The sequence below is a fragment of the Sinohyriopsis cumingii genome, unplaced genomic scaffold, assembly GCF_028554795.1.
Source record: "Sinohyriopsis cumingii isolate HCF-2022 unplaced genomic scaffold, ASM2855479v2 utg002078l, whole genome shotgun sequence".
NCBI classification, from domain to species: domain Eukaryota; kingdom Metazoa; phylum Mollusca; class Bivalvia; order Unionida; family Unionidae; genus Sinohyriopsis; species Sinohyriopsis cumingii.
This window is the reverse complement of record NW_028316125.1, coordinates 139,339-165,354: the sequence shown is the minus strand read 5'-3', so window position 1 is coordinate 165,354 and position 26,016 is coordinate 139,339. Positions and strand designations below refer to the sequence as shown.

General features: G+C 34.5%; 1 protein-coding gene across 1 annotated transcript; it reads right to left on the bottom strand.

The window, feature by feature from the left end:
• On the bottom strand, positions 1 to 25,335 carry LOC149771173 (target of rapamycin complex 2 subunit MAPKAP1-like). Its single transcript, XM_089948785.1, has 12 exons — positions 25,187 to 25,335; positions 22,895 to 23,055; positions 21,283 to 21,371; positions 19,698 to 19,814; positions 15,943 to 16,103; positions 15,226 to 15,401; positions 14,609 to 14,782; positions 9,128 to 9,237; positions 7,718 to 7,825; positions 6,849 to 6,983; positions 3,838 to 3,969; positions 1 to 276 (listed from the first exon to the last, which is right to left on the bottom strand). Exons 2-12 carry the CDS (start codon positions 23,023 to 23,025, stop codon positions 71 to 73), a joined length of 1,539 nt encoding a protein of 512 aa, XP_089804911.1. The 5' UTR covers positions 23,026 to 23,055; positions 25,187 to 25,335; the 3' UTR covers positions 1 to 70.
• Between the last annotated feature and the right edge of the window lie 681 nt (positions 25,336 to 26,016).

The window sequence follows — 26,016 nt, the reverse complement described above, 5'->3', positions numbered from 1 at the left end:
TTAAAATAAAATATGGCAGGCTTTAATATGCGTTCTTGTTTTTAAAATTTATTGATATCTGTATAACTTCTCATGTCGAAAAAGTCAAGGATTCACGCTTTCTTAGTAGCTTTCTTTCTCGGTTTGTGACAAAGTCTTTTCTTACTGGACTCAGTCTAAGTTCGAGAATATTATTGATTTTATGCACAATTTCATTGCACACTTCTGTGTCAGCCTCAAAATCATGGTGTTTGTACTCATGGCCTCCCGAGTATGTGAGACGAAATACGGATTTTCCTGCAAAGAAAGACAAAGATCAGAAATAGACTGTATAAAAGACAACAATGGACTGAATAAAAAGTTTTAAAAAATGGACTGTATAAATGACCTAAAAATGGACTGTATAAATGACCTAAAAATGGACCGTATAAAAGACCTAAAAATGGACCATATAAAAGACCGAAAAATGGACTGTATAAATGACCTAAAAATGGACCGTATAAAAGACCTAAAAATGGACTGTATAAATGACCTAAAAATGGACCATATAAAAGACCTAAAAATGAACCATATAAAAGACCTAAAAATGGACTGTATAAAAGACCTAAAAGTAGAATACATAAAAGACCTCAAAATGGACTCTACAAGACATAAAAATGGATTATATAAAAAGACATAATAATGGACTGTATAAATGACCTAAAAATGGACCATATAAAAGACCTAAAAATGGACTGTATAAAAGACCTAAAAGTAGAATACATAAAAGACCTCAAAATGGACTCTACAAGACATAAAAATGGATTAAATAAAAAGACATAATAATGGACTGTATAAATGACCTAAAAATGGACGTTATAAAAGACCTAAAAATGGACTGTATAAAAGACCTAAAAGTAGAATACATAAAAGACCTCAAAATGGACTCTACAAGACATAAAAATGGATTATATAAAAAGACATAATAATGGACTGTGTAAAGACATAAAAATGGACTGGATAAAGACATAAGAATGAACTGTATAAAGACATAAAAATAGAATGTATAAAAGCCCTAGAAATTGAACTACTCAGAACTAGAAATACATCAGAATGAATGCCCCTGCTAACACACTGCATTTGAAGGGAAACATATTGAGTTTTCTTAATGTCAAGCCTGTTACCAATTGTGGCTCAGAAATTCAGGCACGACCGAAGGGAAGTTTCTAGTGAAAATTTAGGTTTGATACAATTCAAGAGAAAAGTTCTATTTAGAAAAAAAGGATCATTATGTCACTACAATTTGCTGAAAAATGGCTAAAATCAAACTTGCCCTAGGTATTGTTAATGTAAAGCCTCTAGGTGGTGCTCTACAGTTTCGTATTTTGCATAGGGTATGAATTTTAAAGAAAAATAATTTCCTCGGCTTTCCTCACTGTTTATACTGGCTATTTAAAAAAGACCTTGTATATCTTAGGTATAGTTCAAAGAACCTTTAATTCCCTTTATTTTGGTGTATGACTGATGGATGTAGTATGGGTTATTGAGTATACAGCTTGGCCTTACTTCAAATGTGCACCTTTCAGAAAAGTGCTAACTCCAATGGGTCATTTTCACTTCCTGAACTTCAGAGGTAAATTGAATGAAAAAGAGCCAATAACATTTCTTTACATTTTATATATTTGGTAATTCATTCATTGCACTTTCAGAAGCTAGTATTATCTAGTCTGTCAAAATTCATTTTCCCTATTTTAATAGCTGCTATGGCTAGTGTACTTTAGACAAATTTAGGCTGAATTTTTTTAGCGCAACAGAACAGTCATTTTAGTTAGCAGAGTGCTTAGATCAAGTATAATTTCCAAAAGTACAATATCCAAAGAAATGTCAGCCACATTACATTAAAGTAGCATACAGGTATGCCTACATTATCTCCACTGTGCATGTTTTTAATGCAAACAACTTCACATTATATATGTAACTCTCTCAAAAGTACATAATAACTGGTGGGAGCCCTCCCTAGATATTATTAATGTAAAGCCTCTGACTAAATTTGAGTCCATGAAGTCCTTCATAAGTAATATAAGCAGAAATGTTTGATGGACGTGAGATAACAAGATGGGATAGGTGTAATGGACATGGTTACACCATACCACCCACCACCACCAAAGTTCCACTACAATGGCTGGGGCAGCATATATAGGGGTTGCCACTGTGCTACAAGCCTTACGATATATTTTGAGGTGTGAGCTGATGCATGGTGTATATGCATTGTACATGATGTGTGGAAAATGCCATACTTGCATGTGATATATTTCACATTTGACTATATGTGTAATGAGTATGTCTGGCACATGTATGCCTGTGAGATTAGTATAAATGTGATATGACTACATGTTAAGGTGTATGTATTTAGCTGTGAGTACAATCTGTGAGATTAGTATAAATGTGATATGACTACATGTTAAGGTGTATGTATTTAGCTGTAAGTACAATCTGTGAGATTAGTATAAATGTGATATGACTACATGTTAAGGTGTATGTATTTAGCTGTAAGTACAATCTGTGAGATTAGTATAAATGTGATATGACTACATGTTAAGGTGTATGTATTTAGCTGTAAGTACAATCTGTGAGATTAGTATAAATGTGATATGACTACATGTTAAGGTGTTTGTATTTAGCTGTAAGTACAATCTAGTAAGTGTAGCTAATGCATGTGGTATGATTGTAATGTGTCTTAGTTGTATATGTTGATATGGTGACTTGATAAGTGGACAAAGTGTAGTTAATTTGCTGGGTGTGAATGATTTGTCTTGGTTGTATATGTTGATATGGTGACTTGATAAGTGGACAAAGTGTAGTTAATTTGCTGGGTGTGAATGATTTGTCTTGGTTGTATATGTTGATATGGTGAACTGTGAAGTGGACGAAGTAAGTGAAGTTAATGTGTTGGGTGTGAATGAACTGTGTCTTGGTTGTATAAGTTGACATGGTGAACTGTGAAGTGGACAAAGTAAAGTGAAGTTAACGTGTTGGGTGTAACTGTATTGTGTCACAGTTGTGTATGTTGATATGGTGAATTGTTTGGTGGACAAAGTAAGTGTAGTTAAGGGCTGTTCCATTTAAACATACATGGTACCCAGGGAAGGTAGTTTTTATAAAATATATGCCAGGGTACTTTGATTTTACAGAGTTGATATTAAAATGAGATGAAAATTCTAAATTACACCTATGTTTGAGTACCCCACTTTAAAAGTGCCTTCCTTGAGTCCAATTTATGTTTAAATGGAACAGCCCTAATGTGTTGGGTGTGATTATATTCTGTCTTGGTTATATATGTTGATATGTTGAATTGTGAAGTGGACAAAGTGAGTGAAGTTAATGTGTTAGGTGTGACTTTACTGTGTCTTAGTTGTATATGTTGGTATGGTGATTTGTGCAGTGGACAAAGTATGTGTAATTTTATTCATTGTGTGTGATTGTAATGTGTCTTGGTTGTATATATTGATATAATGGTGAAATGTGTAGTGGACAAAGTAAGTATAACTGAATGTGTTTGGTGAGGTTGTATTGTGCCTTGTTTGTATATGTTGATAGGTGAATTGTATAGTGGACAAAGCAAGTGAAGCTAATGTGTTGGGTGTGACTGTACTAAGTCTTGATATGGTGAATTGTATAGCTGACAAAGCAACCTCTCTTAACAAGCCAGATGGGTGACAGTAATTATGCAGATACATGGGACGTGACTGGTGTAGGAAACTAAAAGTTGTAAATGGAAATACATGTGCTATGAGAGAGAGAAAAAAGATCTATTTAAACACGACAAGTGACCATTAAAGGAAGGTAACTTATGAGAAGCAAGAATTTATCTATGTGTACCTGTATTTTTTTCCTCTATCACCTCACAGTCAGCTATACTGTCAGCATCATATGTTACGGCTCTCTGACGAAAGAATCTAGCAGAGCCTTTACTCCCTACAGGATCAATCTCTATTTTCTCTCCACTGATACCTGCCAATGTATAAATTCATTTCAATTCTTACTTTCATTAAATCTTAGTCTCAGACTGGAAAATTTTACACATCAAAGATGTCAAATAGACATTGAATACAATGTAATGATCAATTACATATCATATACAACATAATACCTACACTGTGTGCTTAGAAAGCTCATCATAATAAGCAAATGTCAGTGATGTTATAAAGTGTCCCAATCATGTATATGTACATACAAGAAATATCTTCCTCATTTATGTTGGGAGATCAATGCTTTCAACTGTTATCACTCTGCAATATGATTGCATCATGTAAGACCTAATGCAAAATTTGTTCCTGAGACTTTTTTAAGTCATAAAATTAAGTGGTAATGGTGAAATACCAAACGTGCAAGGTGGTAAGTCAATTAGTAATTAGACACTAGTTAAGCATGGTAGTAAGTTATGTGGTTACAAGACACTTAGAATGTAGGATGACAAGTAAAGTGGTAATGAGACACCAAGCAAGCATGGTGGTAAGGTAAGTGGTAATGAGACACCAAGCAAGCATGGTGGTAAGGTAAGTGGTAAAGAGACACCAAGCAAGCATGTTGGTAAGGTAAGTGGTAATAAGACACCAAGCAAGCATGGTGGTAAGGTAAGTGGTAATGAGACACCATGCAAGCATAGTGGTAAGTAGTAATGAGACACCATGCATGTATGGTGGCCAATTAAGTAGTAATGAGACACTGAGGGCTGTTCCATTTAAACATACATGACACCCAGGGAAGGCAGTTTTTAAAATATACATGCCGGGTACTTTGATTTCATATAGTTCATATTAAAATGATAAGAAAATTCTAAATTGCATCTATGGATCAGGGCCCCACATTAAAAATGCCTTCCCTGGGTCCTAGGTATGTTTTACTGGAACAGCCCAAAGCAAGCATGGTGACAATTTAAATGGTTATGAGAAACCAAGCATGCATGACGACTAGTAAAGTGGCAATGTGACACAAAGCAAGCATGATGGTAAGGTAAGTGATAACGAGACTGCAAGCATGCATGATGGTAAGGTAAGTGATAACAAGAGAGCAAGCATGCATGATGATAAGTGGTAAAAGAAACCCATTGCATTCCATGATTTCAGTGGTAATTTGACACTGAACAAGCCTGGTGGCAATTTAGGTGGTAATAAGACATTAGATATGCACGGTGGCAAGTGGTCAATTATACACTATGGTCATAATTTAAGAGGTTATGAAACACCAAGCATGCATGATAGTAAGTTAACTATTAACAAGACTCCTAGCATGCAAAGTGTTAGGTTAAATAGTAAAAGGACACAAAGTAAGCATGGTCCTAAATTAAGAGGTAATAAGACACCAAGCATGGTGGTAAATTAAGTGGTAATGAGAGACACCAAGCATGGTCCTAAATTAAGAGGTACTAAGACACCAAGCATGGTAGTAAATTAAGTGGTAATGAGAGACACCAAGCATGGTCCTAAATTAAGAGGTAATAAGACACCAAGCATGGTGGTAAATTAAGTGGTAATGAGAGACACCAAGCATGGTGGTAAATTAAGAGGTAAAAAGACACCAAGCATGGTGGTAAGTTCCAAGAAAATCATGATGTTCAAGATGAATTCTTACAGACGTTTCCTTCCAAATAAAAATGCTGGAATTTGTTTCAGGGATAGCAATGGATCTGTAGGAGAGTTTTGAGTTAAATAGAGATGGGCATACACTTATTAACTTGTATATTATCTTGAATTGGGAACTTATTTTGCTCTCGCATTGTGCTAGAGCCTCATGTATTGTTTAATCTATTTCTAACAATCTCCAATAATCATGTCCAAGAGGAAAGATCCTCAGTATGTTATTAGTCTTCCAAAGAATTTTAGAAAAATTTTAAAAGCCTCAAAACTTTGTGTTTATATCTGGTATTAACTTCATGAACAATCCCATTCAACCTTAAAGTATAGGGGATATGGTGAAAACAGTTTCCAGTATCCAAGGACATTGATCCAGACCAATAGGTAGCGGAATTAAAAATATGTATTTAAAAAATATCTAGATTTAGCCAAAGGTATACAAATATTGAGATGATCCTAAGAACAACTGCAGAATAATATATTTTCTAGATTTCCTAAATTCTGTTGGACGTAATGTTTCTTCAGATGAAATATGTATATAATGTATAATGGTTTCTAATGACTAACCAAATCAAATAATGGATATACATGCTATAAACTACACATGCTGTAGATATGACCATTGTTACCCACAATGGTGGTAATCTAAAATGACCCCCACTGTGTCGATCTACAAAGCATGTTATAAACTATGTATGTTGCAATTATTGCCATTTTGTTACTCACAGATCGCTGCTGCTGTGTACATCTACATTACAAGGTATCAGCTGAACATGCTTTAGTTATGGCCATTGTTACTTAAAATATGAAATGTTTTAGTAATTTGCCTTTAAAATCATAACCATACTGATTTTTTTAAAAGACACTAGTAACAAACAATATAACTTTTTTTAATCAAATGCTGGCCTTTGTTCTTATGTAAGACATTAGATAGAGAAAAAAACATTTTTTTCCAATCTGCAGCATTTTTTTAAAAATGATCACAGAAATGTATTTCAGAGATGATAATGGATAAATATTTAAAACTGACAATGATTCTCTATGGAGCAAAAGTCCTATTTTAAGCATTTTTATTAAGAGTAAGATGAATCAAAATGGTAGTGTATTGAGGTCTTAAGACCATGTTTAAAAATTTACACTCCAAACTTGGGCAACAAGCTTGATAGATACTTTGAAAAGATAAATTAATTCTTACTGACTCTGTCAGTTAATATCTATTTTGTAAAATGTTGTAATGTCATCATTCAGACCACCTACCCAGCTGGACATCAGTATTGGTACGTAGCTTGTGGACCATGCTGACAATAAAAGACTTGTAATGATGACTTGTCAGTGACTCGGCCATTGAGGATGTGTTCTCTGACTCGTCCTGCTTCACATCACCACGAGAACCTAAAATCATATCCTACATGAAAAAATTTGACTGAAACATCTCAAGATGCACATAATTTATACATAAAAACTTGGTTTTAGTAACAGCTAGCATGTGACAGAATTTGCATGCCACTGTTCATATAAGTGAGTTAATTTATACAACATAATAAAAATTATTTTTCTCTTGATATTTAAATTAATTCAAAATGGTTAATGGAAAATGCTAAATTATGAACCCATCATGAAGCTTGATTTTGATATACAGTACCAACTGTTTTTCTACCAAGGTCATTCATGGGCTTTGTAAAATATGAACTTCATTAACTTCAGGTAATTTTTTTATACTGATTTATGTATCATTGCAACTCATTATACCTGACCGTGAAATACAAGATGATGCTATATGAAGATCAGGGAAAGCATGATTGACTATGCATCAAATTTAATCAGTGCTGCATGTTTTTTTTACACGCAGATTAACTTCCATTAGTTGTCTCATATGACATGTAAAAGGGCTCATTGGGACTTTCCTACATTCCCCTGATGCATGCAAAGCAAATAACGTTATATTTCAAACTGTTTTCACTTAACTATTGTACACTGAGTCATCAAATACCTGGTCTACAACAATCACAAAATCCATAAAAATTGGTAACAAACAAAGTCACTGTAATATAAAATGTAAAGTTATGTAAAAGAAATCTGAATTAACAGATCCAACAGAAAAATGTACAAATGAATTAATAACATACTATTTTCTCGAACAAGACAGAATTCCATTGTGTCCATACTGGCAAGGGATGCGTCCAGATCAACTGACACACCAGACTGGCTCTGTTTCTCCAGATTATACTCAAGACCTTTTGTGGATAAAAAAAACCATAATATTAGAACATTTTCTTTGCACAAATTTCATTTTCTATATTTAAGATAAATTCTTAAACTGTTACTTCATATGGATACATACCTTTGATAGCTCATAAAATGAGGACAAATCTCACAGAATTTGGGTTATATTAAACATTTCTTATGCAGTAAAAATAATGATGTGATACACAAATTGATGACAAGACTTCATAACCATGACTCTCACACGCTGAAGCTTAAGTAGCATTTTAATAATCTGAAGAGTGGATTGGTTTCATTCTTTAAAAATGTTAATACCTGAAGCCAACGTTTTGTTATTTAAAATTTGTTTTCAGTCTATTTTCTTCTCAACTGGATGGTGGAACTTTTCTATTCATGCATCTATCAAGATCCATGATTGGGGTGAGTGGGGGAAATAGTTCATGTGAAGCAGTCACCCCATTGCTTGTCACTCACCCAAAAATGTGGAGAAAGCGAAGTTGACTTTGCCTTTTCAGGGGTGGATATCCCTCCCACACTCATTTTTGTTGTTGTAGGCAAATAAATGCTCTTATATTCAGAGCATAAAATCAACCTGTCTTTTTCTGTGTTTTTAACACAGCTTAAACATAGCATTTTAAAGCTTTTTTAATTAAATTTTGTGTTACTGTAATGACTATTTATGTCTGCAATTATGTTTCAATATATAACATCCCTGCCCGAGTTCACATATTGAGCTTGAAGTGAGTGAAAGTTCAAATATTTGTAGCCTATTTACAAACAAATTAAAACTATGGTGATTTATAGGTTAATTTAGAGCAAAGGTAAACAAATTTATTTCCTATTTCATCCACTGAAAGCTGAAAGAAAGGATAATATCTAGACATCTATCAACATTTTCAACAGTAACCTATTTTAAGTGTTACAATCTTTTGCCAAAAAGTCGGGAAACAATTTTTCTAAGAAACAAAGAAAATGTCATTACTTTTTTTATATATGATCTGATTCAAATGTTGAGCAAAATAGGTGTTAAACATGATATTCTGATCTTTCCACACTCACATTTCCATAACTCTTTACAGCTCTGCCATAATCTGGCCGGACAGAAGTAAATTTTCCCCAAAATTTTTATCCAGCATGGATCTTGATCAATGACAACTTTAATGGGAATCACTAGATGGGAATTCCACATGGCATAGTCATAGTCATACTTTTTAGGCAAAGAAATAGTTCAGTCAAGGCAGAATAAAGTAGTATGAACTCACAAATACACCAATGGATGCTCAATATTTTATTATTCAAGTCCTGATTAATACCTGGTCGTACTCGGATTTTACGTCTCTTCAAGACCCTCTCTAAAATTTCCCTCATGGTTATACTCATGCTGTCCATCTGGAATTTGTTGAAGCCACGGTTTGGAATGTTCCTGAAATGGCAAAGATACATTTCCATAGTTTGTCGTTGTTGTAGGGTTTAACGCCATTTTTCAGCACGCGATAGGCTATACATGGCGGCCAGTATTAATGGTGGAGGAAGAACCCAGGAAAACCCCGGAAAGAACCACCGACCCACGAGAAGCTACAGGCAAGCTTTCTCACATGTCCACATTAGCCGAATCCGAGACTCGAACCAACGCAGACAGAGGTGAGATGGCAGTGATCCGTAACGAAGAGCGCTTTAGACCACTCGGCCACTCGGGGCCCCTCCATAGTTTGTAACCATGGTTCTGAATGTTCCTGACATGGCAAAGATATATTTCCATAGTTTGTAACCATGGTTGTGAATGTTTCTGAAATAGATTTTGATAGTTTGTAAAACCTTTAATACTCCTCAAATTTTAGGGGTTGCCTTGAAAAACCTTTGAATTTTGAAAAAGCTGTTTCTTCTCAAGTCTCTGAATTTGTTGAAAATTTCTTTTAATTCATCAAACAACTCCTTCAATTTATCTGAGGGAACAATGAACAATAAAAATGAATGAAATATAACTCTTAAAATGGAGAAAGTTAAATTTCAGTAAACAAGAATAATCATTGAAAACGTGTACAAATCCATGAAAACTATTTGAAAACTCCTGAAAAATAACTGTACAGGCTATGAATTCAGTAATTAAGATTGGCTATAATCATTAGCAGTACAAATAATGTAACAAAGCCATCCAAGTGTGACTAAGATGATGCCACAGCACTACTGTTCTGACCACGACGAGCAATTAAACTTAAATAATAGTCATCTTACCCCATTTGCATTCTTATTTAAAGACTGCAACTGGAAGAACCCTACTGTCTACCACCAATAATTTTTATTCTATCTATGCAAAGGGTACACATGCCAATTCTGTCTAATTTATAAATTACATATAATGAAGTATCATCAATTTATAACACTTATGGCCAAGCATCATCAATTTATACTACTTGTGGTCAAACATATTCAATTTATACCACTTATGGCCAAATATATTCAATTTCATAATACTTTTGCTATGCTTGTTTACTCAGTGGCATGTATAATTCTTTAACGCCTTCTTTAACGCCAACTATTTTCTTCGTAAGTTGTCTGGTATGTGAAAATATTATGGCTAAATACACTGAATGGTTGGAAAGTTATGAGTGAAAGTCTTTACAGATACACATTTACAGAAGCAGCTATACCCAGCATTATGTGGAAACAAAACTTAGAGAAAGGTCTAAATATATTACCTCTACGTATTTCAAATACTGCATTTTAACATTTTAAAAGATTTTATAAGTATTGTAGACACAGAGTTTATTGCAACTTATTAATAATAATAATAATAATAATGAGGACTTTGTATAGCACCTAATCTTTAGAAGCTCTACGCACTTCACAACATTAGACAACACCTATAAGATAAAAAACATAATAAAATTATTACAAAAACAAACACCATGAAATTAGAAAAAACATTAAAAAATAACAAACATGCTGAGAATATTTCAGGTAGGAAACATTATTAGGTCTTCAAGTTTGTTCTTGCAGTCGAAATAAGTGAGTTTTGAGAGCACTCTTGAATGTGATCACTGTGTCTTTGTGTCTAAGTTCAGTGGGCAATTCATTCCACGTTGCTGGGCCCAGGTATGCAAAAGAACGCTGTCCATTTGACTTTGTTTTCATAGTGGGAATAATGAGTATACGATAGTCAGAAGAGAAGTGTAAGTATTTTGCTGGTGTGTACACATGGGTGAGATTGGATAGGTATGTTGGACTAGAGTCCGAAAGTGAAACGTAGCACAGAGAACAAATTTTGTGTTTGATTGTGGATCGAATGGATTGCCAGTGTAGGGTACAGAGCAGCAGGAAGGTGTGCTCTGATCGTGGTACTCTAAGTATGATCTGAGCAGTTGTGTTTTGAACTTTTTGAAGTTTCTGGAGTAGATACTGAGATAAAACAGACAGAACTGAGTTACAATAGTCTTGTCTTGAAAGTACTAATGAACACACAAGTGTTTTAGTGGCATCAACTGAAAGATATTTGTGAATTGAGCTGATGCGTCTCAGCTCAAGATATGCAGCCTTGCATATGTTCATGACATGCTGGTGCAATGTGAGAGTATTATCCAGAGTAAACACCTAGGTTTCGTATTGATTGTGTGAATTTAATGTTGGCATTGCTGATATTTATTGTTTGAGGTAAAGGATGTGAATGAGAAAGTCTTTGTGTTGTGATCAGAATGGTCTCAGTTTTATCATCATTCATCTGCAGCTTGTTACATGTCATCCATGATTTCACATCAGAAATGCACCTCTCTACACCTTGGATGGTAGCATCAACTTCATTTGGGTGGCTAGATTTGTATATTTGAGTGTCATCAGCATACAATTGGTGAGACACTGGATGATGATCTATGACACTTGAGAGCGGTTGAGTGTACAGAATGAAGAGAACAGGTCCAAAAACATACCCCTGTGGAACACAACATATATCAACTGGGCTGGAGTGTATTCCATTTGCAGATACAATTTGTGTCCTGTTGACCAAGTAGGACTTGAACCACAGTAAGGCTGTATCACGAATGCCAAATACATCCTGGAAACAGTGAAGTAATACAGCATGGTCTATTGTGTCAAATGCTGCAGACAAATCAAGAAGGGTGAGGACTGCAATCTTTCCGCCATCCAACGAAGAGAAAATGTCATTAATTCAGTACTGTGGCAAGCCGATATGCAGATTGTACATTGCTAAAAAGACTGTTTGAATTTAGATGAGATACAAGCTGGGATAGAACAACCTTTTCTAAGATTTTTTTTATATGAATGGGAGATTAGAAACTGGTAGTTCTTTAAATCGTTATGGTCTAGCGTTGGTTTCTTCAGCAGAGGCTTTACAATGGCAGTTTTGAAAAATGATGGGAATTCCCTGGATGAAAGAGAGGTATTAACAACATCAGTTAGTGAAGGCAATACTGGATCTAAGCACTCAAGCAGCAGTGATGTTGGAATTGGATCAAGTTCACATGATTTTGGTGCACTCTTCATCAGGATTGTATGTACAAAATCCATAAAGACTGGTTCAAATTCTGCTTATGGGTTCTTCCTCCACCATTAATACTGGCTGCCATGTATAGCCTATCGTGTGCTGAAAAAATGGCGTTAAACCCTACAGCAACAACAACAACTTGCATGATCAGTTCCACAATGAATGTATTATATGTGAATATCTAATCTACAAACACAAGTTTTGTAAACAGAAAAAAAAAGTTTATGCTAAGATGTCAGACCAACTAAACTGGATTGATCTTGAATTATATCAATAGTTTCATGAGGCCACCATGGGATCCATATTGGAAGTAAGATCGGCTCCATTTTCATTTAGGACCAACCAGATATTATGGGAAGACTTCTAGTGATACATCCAGGAGTGGAGACAACAAAATGTTCCAGATGACCATCATGCTGGCTATACTGGACTGATCAACACCATTTTCACTTACAACCAACTAAATATTATAAGAAGTCTTCAGGTGAAAACCCATGTCAATATGATCTTCCATTCAAAAGGTGTAGTGATATCTACCACTGTGGCCATGATGGATGTCAGCTCAACATCAAGTTCATTTATCTTCATCCTAATATGATTTTCCATTCAGGAGGAGTAGTGCTGACAATAATTTCAACACGGTTGCTAGAATGGCCATATTGGATGTCAGATCAGAACTATTTTTTTTATTTAGGACTAATCAGACATCACAGCAAAGTCTTTTAGTGTAAACCCCATGTTTTAATGATCATGAGGAATAGCAATAACAATATCTTCAAGAAGACCATTAGAGTGTCCTATCTGATCTTCAAGCAGATTACTAGAGTGGCCTATTGGATGTTCATGTAGACCACTAGAGTGGCCTATTGCATCTTCAAGAAGACCACTAGAGTGGCCTATTGGATGTTCATGTAGACCACTAGAGTGGCCTATTGGATCTTTAAGACCACTAAAATGGCCTATTGGATGTTCATGTAGACCAATAGAGTGGCCTATTAGATCTTCAAGAAGACCACTAGAATGGCCTATTGGATGTTCATGTAGACCAATAGAGTGGCCCATTGGGTCTTCAAGCAGACCACTAGAATGGCCTATTGGATCTTCAAGTGAATCACAAGTGTAGCCTATTGGATCTTCAAGTAGACCACTAGAGTGGCCCATTGGATGTTCACGTAGACCACTAGTGTGGCCTATTAGATCTTCAAGAAGACCACTAGAGTGACCTACTGGATGTTCATGTAGACCACTTGAGTGGCCTATTGGATGTTCAAGCAGCACCATTTTCAACTAGACTGGGATGAATGTGTGTGTAAATTTTCATGTCAATTCTCCAAGTAGTTTAGGAGGAGTGGCAATAACAAATTTGTGCCAATGGATCGACTGCTGGAAGGATGGCAGACATCAATGCCATCTCATAAGCTTGTACAGTCTATGTCCATTGGAGTTAAAGCTTAAACGTCCTTATTTCATTTGTAGGACTGATATGATGCTTTTCTCTGGTACTGTCCTCTTCCAGACCAGCATCTTCTCTCTAAACTGCATTACTAATAACATGCTGTCCAGAACGGACTTTCAGTGTATTCCAATATGGCATACAAATTATGATTTATCAACCACTGACAAAAGACAGATGAATAGAAACAACACAGCTACACTCTGTCAACTGCTTATAAATATTTTAAACCATTTTCTTGTGTGAACAATTTCCAAGTGTCCAAATGAACTCAAAGTACATACAGGATATGAACCATTTCTTAAAAAGTTTTTTCTTGGTTGTTATAAAGTTTGTGAGAAAATTAAAATCAGCTACATAGCATAAAACCTATACTTATTAACACATGGATAAAGTTAACTGCCCTTTTCTGAGGTTCTTAATGCAAGCTCACTGTGCTATTTTTTGTGGGAGTGGCACAAGATATTAAATACTGGCAATATATCATATATACAAACACAGACAACAGCAATATATCACACATACAAATACAAACATTGACAATATATCACACATACAAACATAAACACTGGCAATATATCACACATACAAACAGAGACACCAGCAATATATTATACATACAAACATAAACACCGGGAATATATCACACATACAAACACAGACACTGGCAATATATCATACATACAAACAGAGACACCAGCAATATATTATACATACAAACATAAACACCGGGAATATATCACACATACAAACACAGACACTGGCAATATATCATACATACAAACACAGACACTGGCAATATATCATAAATACAAACAGAGACATATTAAATTAAATTATGCTTACACAGTCACAACATAGGCCTGTTTATTTCTTTCTGTTGGCATTTCTTTTTCCACCAGGGCTAATTTTGTGAATCCAAATTTTGAGACCGGCTCCTTGCTGTCAAGACTGGGAAAGTCAGTGTCCACCTCGCCGTCATCTTCAGCAATGTGAAGACAGTACATCTCTGGGTTCTCACTAATAATAATAATAATAACTGTGGCATAATAATATGAAATCTCCTTATCAATAACTATTACCGCAATAACAACAGCAATCAATAATGGTCATCACCATGATTCTGTTCCTTGGCATTTGGAAAGCTCAGTATCTGAGTTGGTTGAGTGTCGGACTCGTAATCCAAAGGTCATGGGTTTGATACCTGCCTGGCCAACCTGGGACAGCTGGCTTAGTATATAATTGTGAAAGGCATTTAGCTTCCATATCATCTACAAAATAAAGTCAATAACTTTTGATGGTGTCCTTAAAAACCAACTTGCAACCAGTCAATCTAGGCCTCCTCTTCGCTATCATCACAAATGTCATGGCATGATATGGTAGTTAGGCAGTAAACACATTGGGGGAGCTGATAGAATAGATCATGTAATAGCAAACATGGATAAAAGTTAACTCAGACTCACTTCAACATGGGCTCTCTGCCCTCATTTGTATACTGCCAGCAAATAAGCCCCACTAGATCCTGTACTCTTGTGTTGTTCCCAACCACCACTGTTACAGTCATGGGATAGGGCCTCTCTTCTGGTGGAGCCATTGTCAAGAAAATATCAATCTTTCTCGTCACCACTCCAACACTTGCCTAAAAGAAGTATTTTAGAGTGGCAGTCTAAATAATTTCTCACAAGGAATCAAAATTATAAGTTAATAATCTATATCACAAAACATTTATTTCCGCAGAATAAAGGGCAATTCTGTGCTCATAAAATGAAAATGAAACTGCCAACACATTTTTAATCACTTTCTAAAATACTCAATAGGTTTTGGTTGAATTTTTAAAAAAATTATATATATGCATAATACAATACACTGGAAGCAGAAATTGGAAATTATAATGGTATCTTCACAATTATGTCTTGTAAGGGTGCTAGCTTGCACAGGATTTTCCTTTAAACTTACATAATACTCGCAAAAGTTGGTTTCAGAAACATGACACATGGAAAGTTGTATCAGTTTTAAAGATAAAAAGAAAAATCATACAAAATCTTTAATTGTATCTACAGACAGCTGTCAAACTGTAAAAAGTTATTTCCGAGAAACTATGTGTATATAAATAGAAGAACCTTTACACATGTTTACAAGAAAAGAAAATGAATATTTATGTAAGATCATTAACAATCTACCCTGCCATCAAACTTTGCAAACTCCAGGAAAGGATTTTCCCCCATGTTAGAGCTTGTCTCTAGTTGCTGTGACAGCACAGAATGGCACTTTTTGGTGAGCTCCTTTTGGGGTGCCATTTCCTTTACATCCTTTTTGACAAAGAGGAACCCCTTCTCTTCAACTGAAAATAATGATGCTCAGTAATAATGATATTAAATAATGTGATGATAACAATAGTAATTACAATTAGAAAATAATAACAATAATGACAGCAATAATAGCAAGCACAAGCCTTCACTATACATCCCTAAATTTCACCATCATCAGTCTTATAAATAGTTGATAATAAAGGTATTTGACTTATCATTTTTAAGTCAGGATTTAATTGTAGCCAATTAAATGATTGGATTCTTGACATGTGCTTAATTGAAGACTAAAAGTGTGGTATTTTAATCAAGACCCAAAGACATTATTTAGGATTAAACACAATCAAAACATTTCAAATTTTAAGTGTTTGATTTTCCAGTGTTTTTGTGCTGTTTTTAAGAAGAATATTAAATTATTATTAATTATTAAATTGGAGTATTATAAAAATATTATAGAATAATTTTATAGTATTATAGAATAATTTAGTTCAAATTATTATAGAAAAACACTTTTAATGTCTATAATATTATTAATAAACAAAATACATTTGTATTGGTTTCAATTTTTCTGTCTTTGTCTATATTTGATGGCACATTTATCCAAGACTGGCCACATCTGATGGCAGATATTCATAATTTGTATAAAACTGTAAGATCTCTATGCTAGGCTGTTTTCTGTAAAAACTGTACGGTATAGAATCATCAGATGTATAAAACTGAACGATCTCTATGCTAGGCTGTTTTCTGTAAAAAAATTATCGTACACCATCATCAGTTGTATGAAACTGAACGATCTCTATGCTAGGCTGTTTTCTGTAAAAAAAATTATCGTACACCATCATCAGTTGTATAAAACTGAACGATCTCTATGCTAGGCTGTTTTCTGTAAAAAAATTATCGCACACCATCATCATTTGTCTAAAACTGAATGATCTCTATGCTAGGCTGTTTTCTGTAAAATTTTATGGTACACCATCATCAGTTGTATAAAACTTAACGATCTCTATGCTAGGCTGTTTTCTGTAATATTTTATGGTATACATCATCAGTTGTATAAAACTGAAAAATCTCCATGCTAGGATGTTTTCTGTATTAAAAAAACTGGTACACCATTATCAGTTGTATAAAATTGAAATCATTCAATGTCAGAGTGATTTCTTTCATTCAACCTGTATGGTGGATTAGCATTGGCCACCCGTATTTTACAGCCAGGATCCCTAAGCACCGAGTTTGTGTACAAAAGTACTCCTCCATAGTGGCCACCCCTCAAATGTGATCTGCAGCCAGCATGTTAGTCCAAATATGTAAAATGTTTCCCTTACAAGGGGTAATATTTTATCTTAAATGTGTCCAGAACTATCATATGGTATGGTAAGTAATCCGATTATCTCTACCACCACCTGTCTCCCGATTTCAGGATTCTGTTACTGAACAAAGTGTTGACTAAAGTACATGTAACACTAAGATTATCATTATATCAATTATCTATAAAAGCTGATGTTTGTAGTAAACAGGCTTAACAATGCTGTGATAGTTTGTGGCTGTTGAGTTCTTCTCTTTGATGATTAGAACTGGATGTATATATCAACATCATAACATGGTCAGCATATGCTAAATATAGATATTGTGGATCAACACACACAGTGAAATTAACCTTGAACAAAACAGGGTACCAGACAAAGACCAAAAAATCATTGTATCACAATAGATGTATCACTTCCTTTATAAAGAAGGCATTTAGTCCACTCTACAAAAATGTTGTCTGCACAATTAAATCACAGTACTGTACAATTAGCAGCATAGGAATAAATCATTACAAAATTTTAACATGTCATCATGTAATTGGAGACTTATTACTTTAGAAGAAAGTCAATGTTTTTTGACTTGACAACATGGGGTGGGGGGATCTTGCCAAACAATTGTATTTTGAAAAGACTTGAATAAACAATGTCATAACAGATAAGGAGAATATTCAGAAGCTGTGGGACAAAGGAGCAAATGACAAGAGAATTATGCATTTAAATTAAATTATGCTTACATCAAAGAATAAGATTAATGTATGTTCAGTTGAAATATGTCTACTCTTAAGACAAGAAGTACCTTTTCATAATACATGTTACTTTTAAATGAAGATATTTATTGCATTGAAATATGTAGCTTTCTTACTACATCCATGACATATACTTCATACAAAAAATTTAGTCCCCCTCTGGAAAGGCCACCATCTTATATGCCACATTCCATATATATATTTATCCAGTGCTTTCAGAAAGACTGTTACTTGCCATATATATATATATATATATATATATATATATATATATATATATATATATATATATATATATATATATATATATATATATATATATAACTATAGGGGTTACTGATGTTATGGATGAGTAACCTCAACTTTACAACTACATGTTTAGGAGACTGATTGAAAGCTAAATGTGAATCTTTTGGACTTTCTAAAGTTTTGATAAGTTTTGAAAATTAAAAAAAAATTGTCACTGTGACATAACAAAAAATTAAATTGCTTGTTCTAGTGGCAATGAATTATTTGTACCTATTTGAAAAAAACAATAAAATCTAGTACTCCTATCACTTAGAATTAATTACAAGCAAGCTTTCTGGTGTAACCATATTTGCCGAGCCCTAGACTTGAACCCCTGCAGACAGAGGTTTGATGGCAGTAATCTGTAACACTGAGTGCCTTAGAACACTTGGTCACTGGGGCTTTTTTTTTTTTTTTGCTTTAGTAATAGTGCCTATGTAAGGTCATGTGAAAGGTGAAATCATACCATGACCCAACAAAGCCACTGGCAAGGTAGAACTATAACTCAGTGTTCCCTTCTTCTGAAGGACTTTTTGGTTTAACTTCCTTCCTGATGCAATATATATATATATATATATATATATATATATATATATATATATATATATATATATATCCAATATGGCTCCAAAACATTACATGCAGAGAACACTACCACTATTTAAATTAACACTTTTTTGTACACATTGTACAAACACTGTATACAAGAGAATTCTGAGAAACTACTGAATTATATTTGACATAATACCAACACATGCTTAATAAATACAGGCCTATCTTTTTTAGTCAAACATTTTAATCTGATTATGCATTGCTGATGGAAAGTGGCTTTTGAAATTCATCAGGTATATTAAATCTCATCGGTAGAGAGAATAAAACTCCAAATTAGAGAGCTCATAACAAAGGGTGCTAACTCTTCTAGTGTGCACACACATTTCACAGGTACATGCGCCATCATATCAATGTGTGCTGATTCAACCTCATAAAGATGTACTCAAAGACTGATTTTTTAAAGTGTAGTGTGGATATTAGATCAAAAATGGTGTTGTGGCATAGCACATATAAGAGACTTGCTTTCCACCTCTGGAGATCCAGGCTTGACTCACAATTCAAGCACTGGCATCGATAAGAGGCTGTCCAGTACGGACAGTATCTCACCCGCAGTTCTAGTTTCTTCATTCTCAAAGACCATCTCAAATGAAAAAAGCTGTTAAAACATTATAGATTAATAATTTGGTGTACAAAGTTTAATTATTTTTTTTTACAAATTCTTTTAAGAAATATTACATACTATTATACTCTGTTGCTGTATCTTTCCAGGAAATTTGCTTGACTTTGCTTTGGTTTCTCTTTTCCTTCTTCAATCGTTCCAACCTCTGAGCAGTGTTCGACCTTCTCCTGTGCGCTACTGAAAATAAAAAACAGTACATCTATATCTTTCTTCTTGCATCGTCTTTGTATTACAGGCATACACAAATACAGATATTGATTTATACAGAGATGGATGTTGGAATTTATAACACAAGTTATCTTACATTTACTATAAGTACCATTGCATCATGTCATAACATTCTGTCACTGTGACATGACATCTAGAAAGGTCACATAACATAAAGTAAGGTCAGATAATACACAAATACTGACTTAAGATGAGACTGATGATGGAATTTACAACACAACAGTTATAAGTACCATGGCAACATGTCATAACATTCTGTCACTGTGACATAACATAAATGAATGACACAAGGTCTTTACAGTTGTTTGATAAACAAAATCTAACAACCGTGTTCAGTGGATATGAAACGTATAAACCTTCTTAATCATACAATAAAGTACTCACTCCAGGCATTGTATATAATTTGTTTTGGTTCATTTTCTGTAATCCATTTATACGCGTTAAGAATTGAATGGAATATGACAATGATACAGATGAATCAGTTATTACTATACCAACATATCATGTAATTATAACATAAAAACGTCAAAATAGCACAAGATAACTCAAAAGTGGGGAGCAATGACATTATTTTTTGCCAACAGTGTCACGGAAGATATCAACATAATGGGATTGCTAAAGAAAGGAGAATAAATCTGTAAGGCTTCCAGGACAATAAAGAACACCAAAAAAATGCACAACAGTATCTCAAAAAGTGTGTAAATATTAAAGAGTTATGATAAAATATCAGTCATGATAAACATCACAAAGTCATGACAAATATCATTTGTGATAAATATCAGTCATAATACAAATCATGATAAACTACAAACTCATGATAAATACCTTAGATTCATGATAAATACCAGACATAATACAAGTCATATAAACACTAGTGTCGTGATAAATATCATTCATTATTTCTGTGAGAATAAATGCCTGATCGGTTTCAAAATTTCAACAACTGCTGGGAACATTAACTGTCCTTGAACATCACAACACAGGTTAATTAACTAATCAATGTTTATGGATCCTAATGCTCATCATCATCATTACTGTAAAAGTTGATTCTGGACAGCACACTGTGAGTAATTTGGTACAGATACAACATATTTACCAGAAGGGGCATGGTACTGTGAAAAATGACCAATCTAGGAAATGGAATGTGGCACATACTGAAGGCTACAAATAGTGATGGAGCATACAGATTAAGGCACTGGGCACCATACATGACATTCAGCAACACTGCAAGTATTCTCACTGGGGAAGATCTACTATGAGGGCTATAAATAAAATGAAGTACACAGAATGCACTGAATGGGGATGGGACTGGAATGCAGAATATAGTATAGTGTTCGTTGGTCAATAAAAAAAATTAAAAAAATTAATAGAAAACTTGGATAAATATTTGTGCTCCAGCAAATTATGCAATAAATACCATAGTCCATGTCTGGCAGGATGTCATAGGAGTGAGACAGTTCATTATCTGAGGAATCAACTCCACTATCACTCAGGCTGGAGTCCACTCTGTAAATAAAACATAAAGGAATCAATGCCATTATCACTCAGGCTGGAGTCCACTCTGTCAATATAAACATAAAGGAATCAATGCCATTATCATTCAGGCTGGAGTCCACCACTGTAAGTATAACATAAAGGAATCAACATCACTATCACTCAGGCTGGAGTCCACTCTGTAAATAAAACATAAAGGAATCAACACCACTATCACTTAGGCAGGAGTCCACTCTGTCAATATAAACATAAAGGAATCAATACCACTATCAGTCAGGTCGAAGTCCACTCTGTCAATATAAACATAAAGGAATCAATGCCACTATCACTCAGGCTGGAGTCCACTCTGTAAGTATAACATAAAGGAATCAACACCACTATCACTCAGTCAGGAGTCCACTATGTAAGTATAACATAAATGAATCAACACTACTATCACTCAGGTTGGAGTCTGCTCTGAAAATATAACATAACATCAAACTATTGGAAGTTCATCAACAAAAATACAAAAGTGGCTCCGGTGATCTAAGTGGTTAGAGCAATTGCCTTGAATGGGGAAGCTCGCAGGTTTGAAACCTGGCTGAGCCATACCAAAGGCTTATAAAAATGATACTAACAGCTGCCTCGCTTAGCATTCAGCATGAAGAGCTTAGGGTTAGGACTGGTCGGCCTGATGTGAGGATAATGTGACTTGATGAGACATGATGCTACATGTCTACGGTATGATGCGCTAGTGCTAGACATCACTATCAACTGTCACATTGCAGACATCATAGTGATATGACTGGAAAATTGTTAAAGCTACATTAAAAATCCAAATCACAAACACAAACAATCATACAAGTGGAACTCACCACAAAGGCTAATTAAGTACAAAATTTGAATATATAATTATTTTGATGGAAAACAATAGCATACAACTTTATCTATATACTACTATTTGCCTGTTGAAATGTACTTTGCTTTTAACTTTTTACATAGAAGCTTTCAACAGTGTGTCACTTTTTGAACTTCTTACTATTATTCAGATGTAAAAAATATCAATCTTTAAGAAATTAGCTTCATCTCTATAATTTTCTTGGTAATCCCTTTCCCCTCCCAAGAATCAGACCCACACTCAATGTTATGACCTTGGGGACAGGCTAAAGTTCTAAAATCCATCATGTACAAATGTACGAACAAATTCAACCCATCCACCTATTTTAAAAAAATTATGTATGTCTTATTTTATAAACAGAGGCATCTTTGAACAGAAAATAAAATTAAACCATCTCAAGAATTAATCACTCCAAATGACCTTGATGAATAAATTACATTAAACTTTGTACAAAAATGACATCCCTCTAAACTTCAAATTTGCAACCAGCAAAGACTTTGTGGCTTCGTAAACCTTCAACATGTTTTATGTTGGAATTCATTGTGTGGGGCCATAATGTAGCCTCGATTCTGAATTGTTTTGTTCAAGAAAAACAAACCAACCACCCATCACTTGTACAAGCAAGAAGACGAATTTTTCAAACCTTCACAAATGTTACCTTTTCTTTTTAAGTCTCTCATCTTCTTCTTCTATGTCAATGATCATTTCACACATTCCTGTGTCATCGCTTGTGACAAATGAGTTCCGTAGGTGTGAAATCAGGAAGCTCTTATTATCCATCATTGCCATTTTGACTTCAGTTTTTTCAATGATAGAAACCTAGTAAAAAAAAAAAATACACAATTACCATGATATCAACATTAAAGATTTATATATATATATATATATATATATATATATATATATATATATATATATATGTGTATGTATGTATGTACATACGTACATACATACGTACCTACGTACATACAATCATACATACATACATACATACATACATGAAGATTTCATTTCTGACATAATCAGCTTCTGGATTTAAATAAATGTCTACAATAAAATTCTCTGCATCTAGTTTATATCCAGTTAACTGTCAATCTGCAGCAGGGATTTAAAAAATCCAGTAGTCCAAGACAAGAAAACTCCACTGCCCAGTAACCCAGGAGAAGCAAAGATTAAAACTGGACAAGCCATTCAGGATCCATATTTACGGGCTAATTATGGTAATTAAATTATAAGAGAAATGCACATTGAATTATTGTTCTGGAGCATTACACATTGGATTATTGTTCTGGAGCAATGCACATTGGATTATTGTTCTGGAGCAATACACATTGGATTATTGTTCTGGAGCAATGCACATTGGATTATTGTTCTAGAGTAATGCACATTGGATTATTGTTCTGGAGCAATACACATTGGATTATTGTTCTGGAGCAATACACATTGGATTATTGTTCTGGAGCAATGCACATTGGATTATTGTTCTGGAGCAATACACACTGGATTATTGTTCTGGAGCAATGCACATTGGATTATTGTTCTGGAGCAATGCACATTGGATTATTGTTCTGGAGCAATGCACATTGGATTGCACATTGGATTATTGTTCTGGAGCAATGCACATTGAATTATTGTTCTGGAGCAATACACATTGGACTGGCGCAATACACATTGGATTATTGTTCTGGAGCAATACACATTGGATTATTGTTCTGGAGCAATACACCCTGGATTATTGTTCTAGAGCAATGCACACTGGATTATTGTTCTGGAGCAATGCACATTGGATTATTGTTCTGGAGCAATGCACATTGGATTATTGTTGCTTGAGGCATTTAAATACAGCAATACCACTGTAAGGTGTTAGTCATTTTTAAATTTTGTATTAAGGTAATTAGGTTATTGGCATGCATCTTTCAGAAACTGTCAAAACCTGGACAGGGCAAAGTCTAAGTTAAGGTCTAAATTTGTCATCAAAATCCCCAATATAGTCAACCTAACTTACGGAGGTTGTTCAGAACCACCAATACACTGTCCACCCTACTCACTGAGGTTGTTCAGAATCACCAATACACTGTCCACCTCACTCACTGAGGTTGTTCAGAATCACCAATACATTGTCCACCATACTCACTGAGGTAGTTCAGAACCATCAATACACAGTCCACCTTACTCATGGAGGTGGTTCAGAATTTCCAATACACAGTCAACTTTACTCACTGAGATGGACTATTTGGGATTCTGAATTTACCAAATGATGTGCATCAGAAACCCACAAACAATATTAGATTTTTATGTTGTAAACCCATATTTCATGTTTAACTGAAATGCAATCTGAAATATTAACTCTCGACTGGTAACAAGCAAAGCTGTAGTTATTATATAGTACATGCATGCCAGGTCAATTTTAAGCAACGATATGAAACCCTGTGATGTACATGTATATGCACCTGTTAGCTTATTCACATAGAAACATTTACATATTGTTCTCCATCAGACTGACCGTACTTTAATGTTCTTTTGCAATAAATGATATTTCACAAAAGTGCTTGCTGTACTGGTTGTTAATTTGTCAAGGTTTCCCTTTCATTCTAAAACAGTTTTTAAACAAATTACGGAAACCAGCACAGTATTCCAAGATGAAAACCCCCTCTTGTCACAAAATGACAGATGCATCCCTGACACCACTATCATATGGACGGTCCCAGTGGCGTCACTTGAGTTGGCGTCACCCACTGCGGTAACTCATGGTGTCACTCCTTTGGATCTCCTTCCGTACCAAACCATACAGAATCGTTAGTAATGTCATTTTGGTGTCACCCGGTGCGGTCCGCACTCTCCCACCCCCTACCTCCCGTGACGCCACTGGACGGTCCCTCCCGTTATACCCTAAATCCTTGAGCCCCATTGTAATTGTATCATGAGTTATGTATGGTATTCGCATAATTACCTATGTGTTCTGTACGGGACAATCGGCTAAAGGAGGAAGACACATTTTTTTATTAGGCCTATTAGACAACTTTCAGACTGCCATTTCCGTGTATACTCTAACACGATTCCGGAATCAGAAGCGGATGTAAAACTTTCATGTGACATCAATCCAGATAATGTTTTTGAAACATAATATTTTCCTTAACCATAATATGGAAATACAAACATTAAAGACTTAATATGGCTATACATCTACAACTGTTGAATATACAGGCATTACAATTTCGCCATGTTAATTTTCTGTGGATATTATTTTTTATTTTTTTTAAAACTAAGTAAACTCTTGTATCACCCTTATTGATGGGGTATTTATAGGAAGAGTAAGTTCAACTGGAAAAGATACAAGAAAAGAAGGATGATATTATGGTTACAACAACAACAACAACAACAACAATAATAATAATAATAATAATATGATATCATTTATTGTAAAGATGAACTATTCCATGCTTTTCGAAGTAGTAGTACTAGTAGTAGTAGTTCTTCGTAGTATTAGTAGTAGTACTAGTAGTAGTAGTATCATGAAATTTTAAAACCCAAATTATTCAAATAAATGTGTACATGAAATAAGATGTATAATACAAGACATCGTCGAGAGAGTAAGAAAGAATGAGGTCATCAAAATGGAGAGATAAATATTCGATATGAATGTTTTATATATCTTATCATTAGATTATGTTGTTATTTTGTATCAATGTTATCAGTGTTTAGACGGATTGAGTCCGTGCACATATCCCAGTATGTGACTGTAAATGTGAATTGTATGGGACCTATCATTTTTAGAATTTT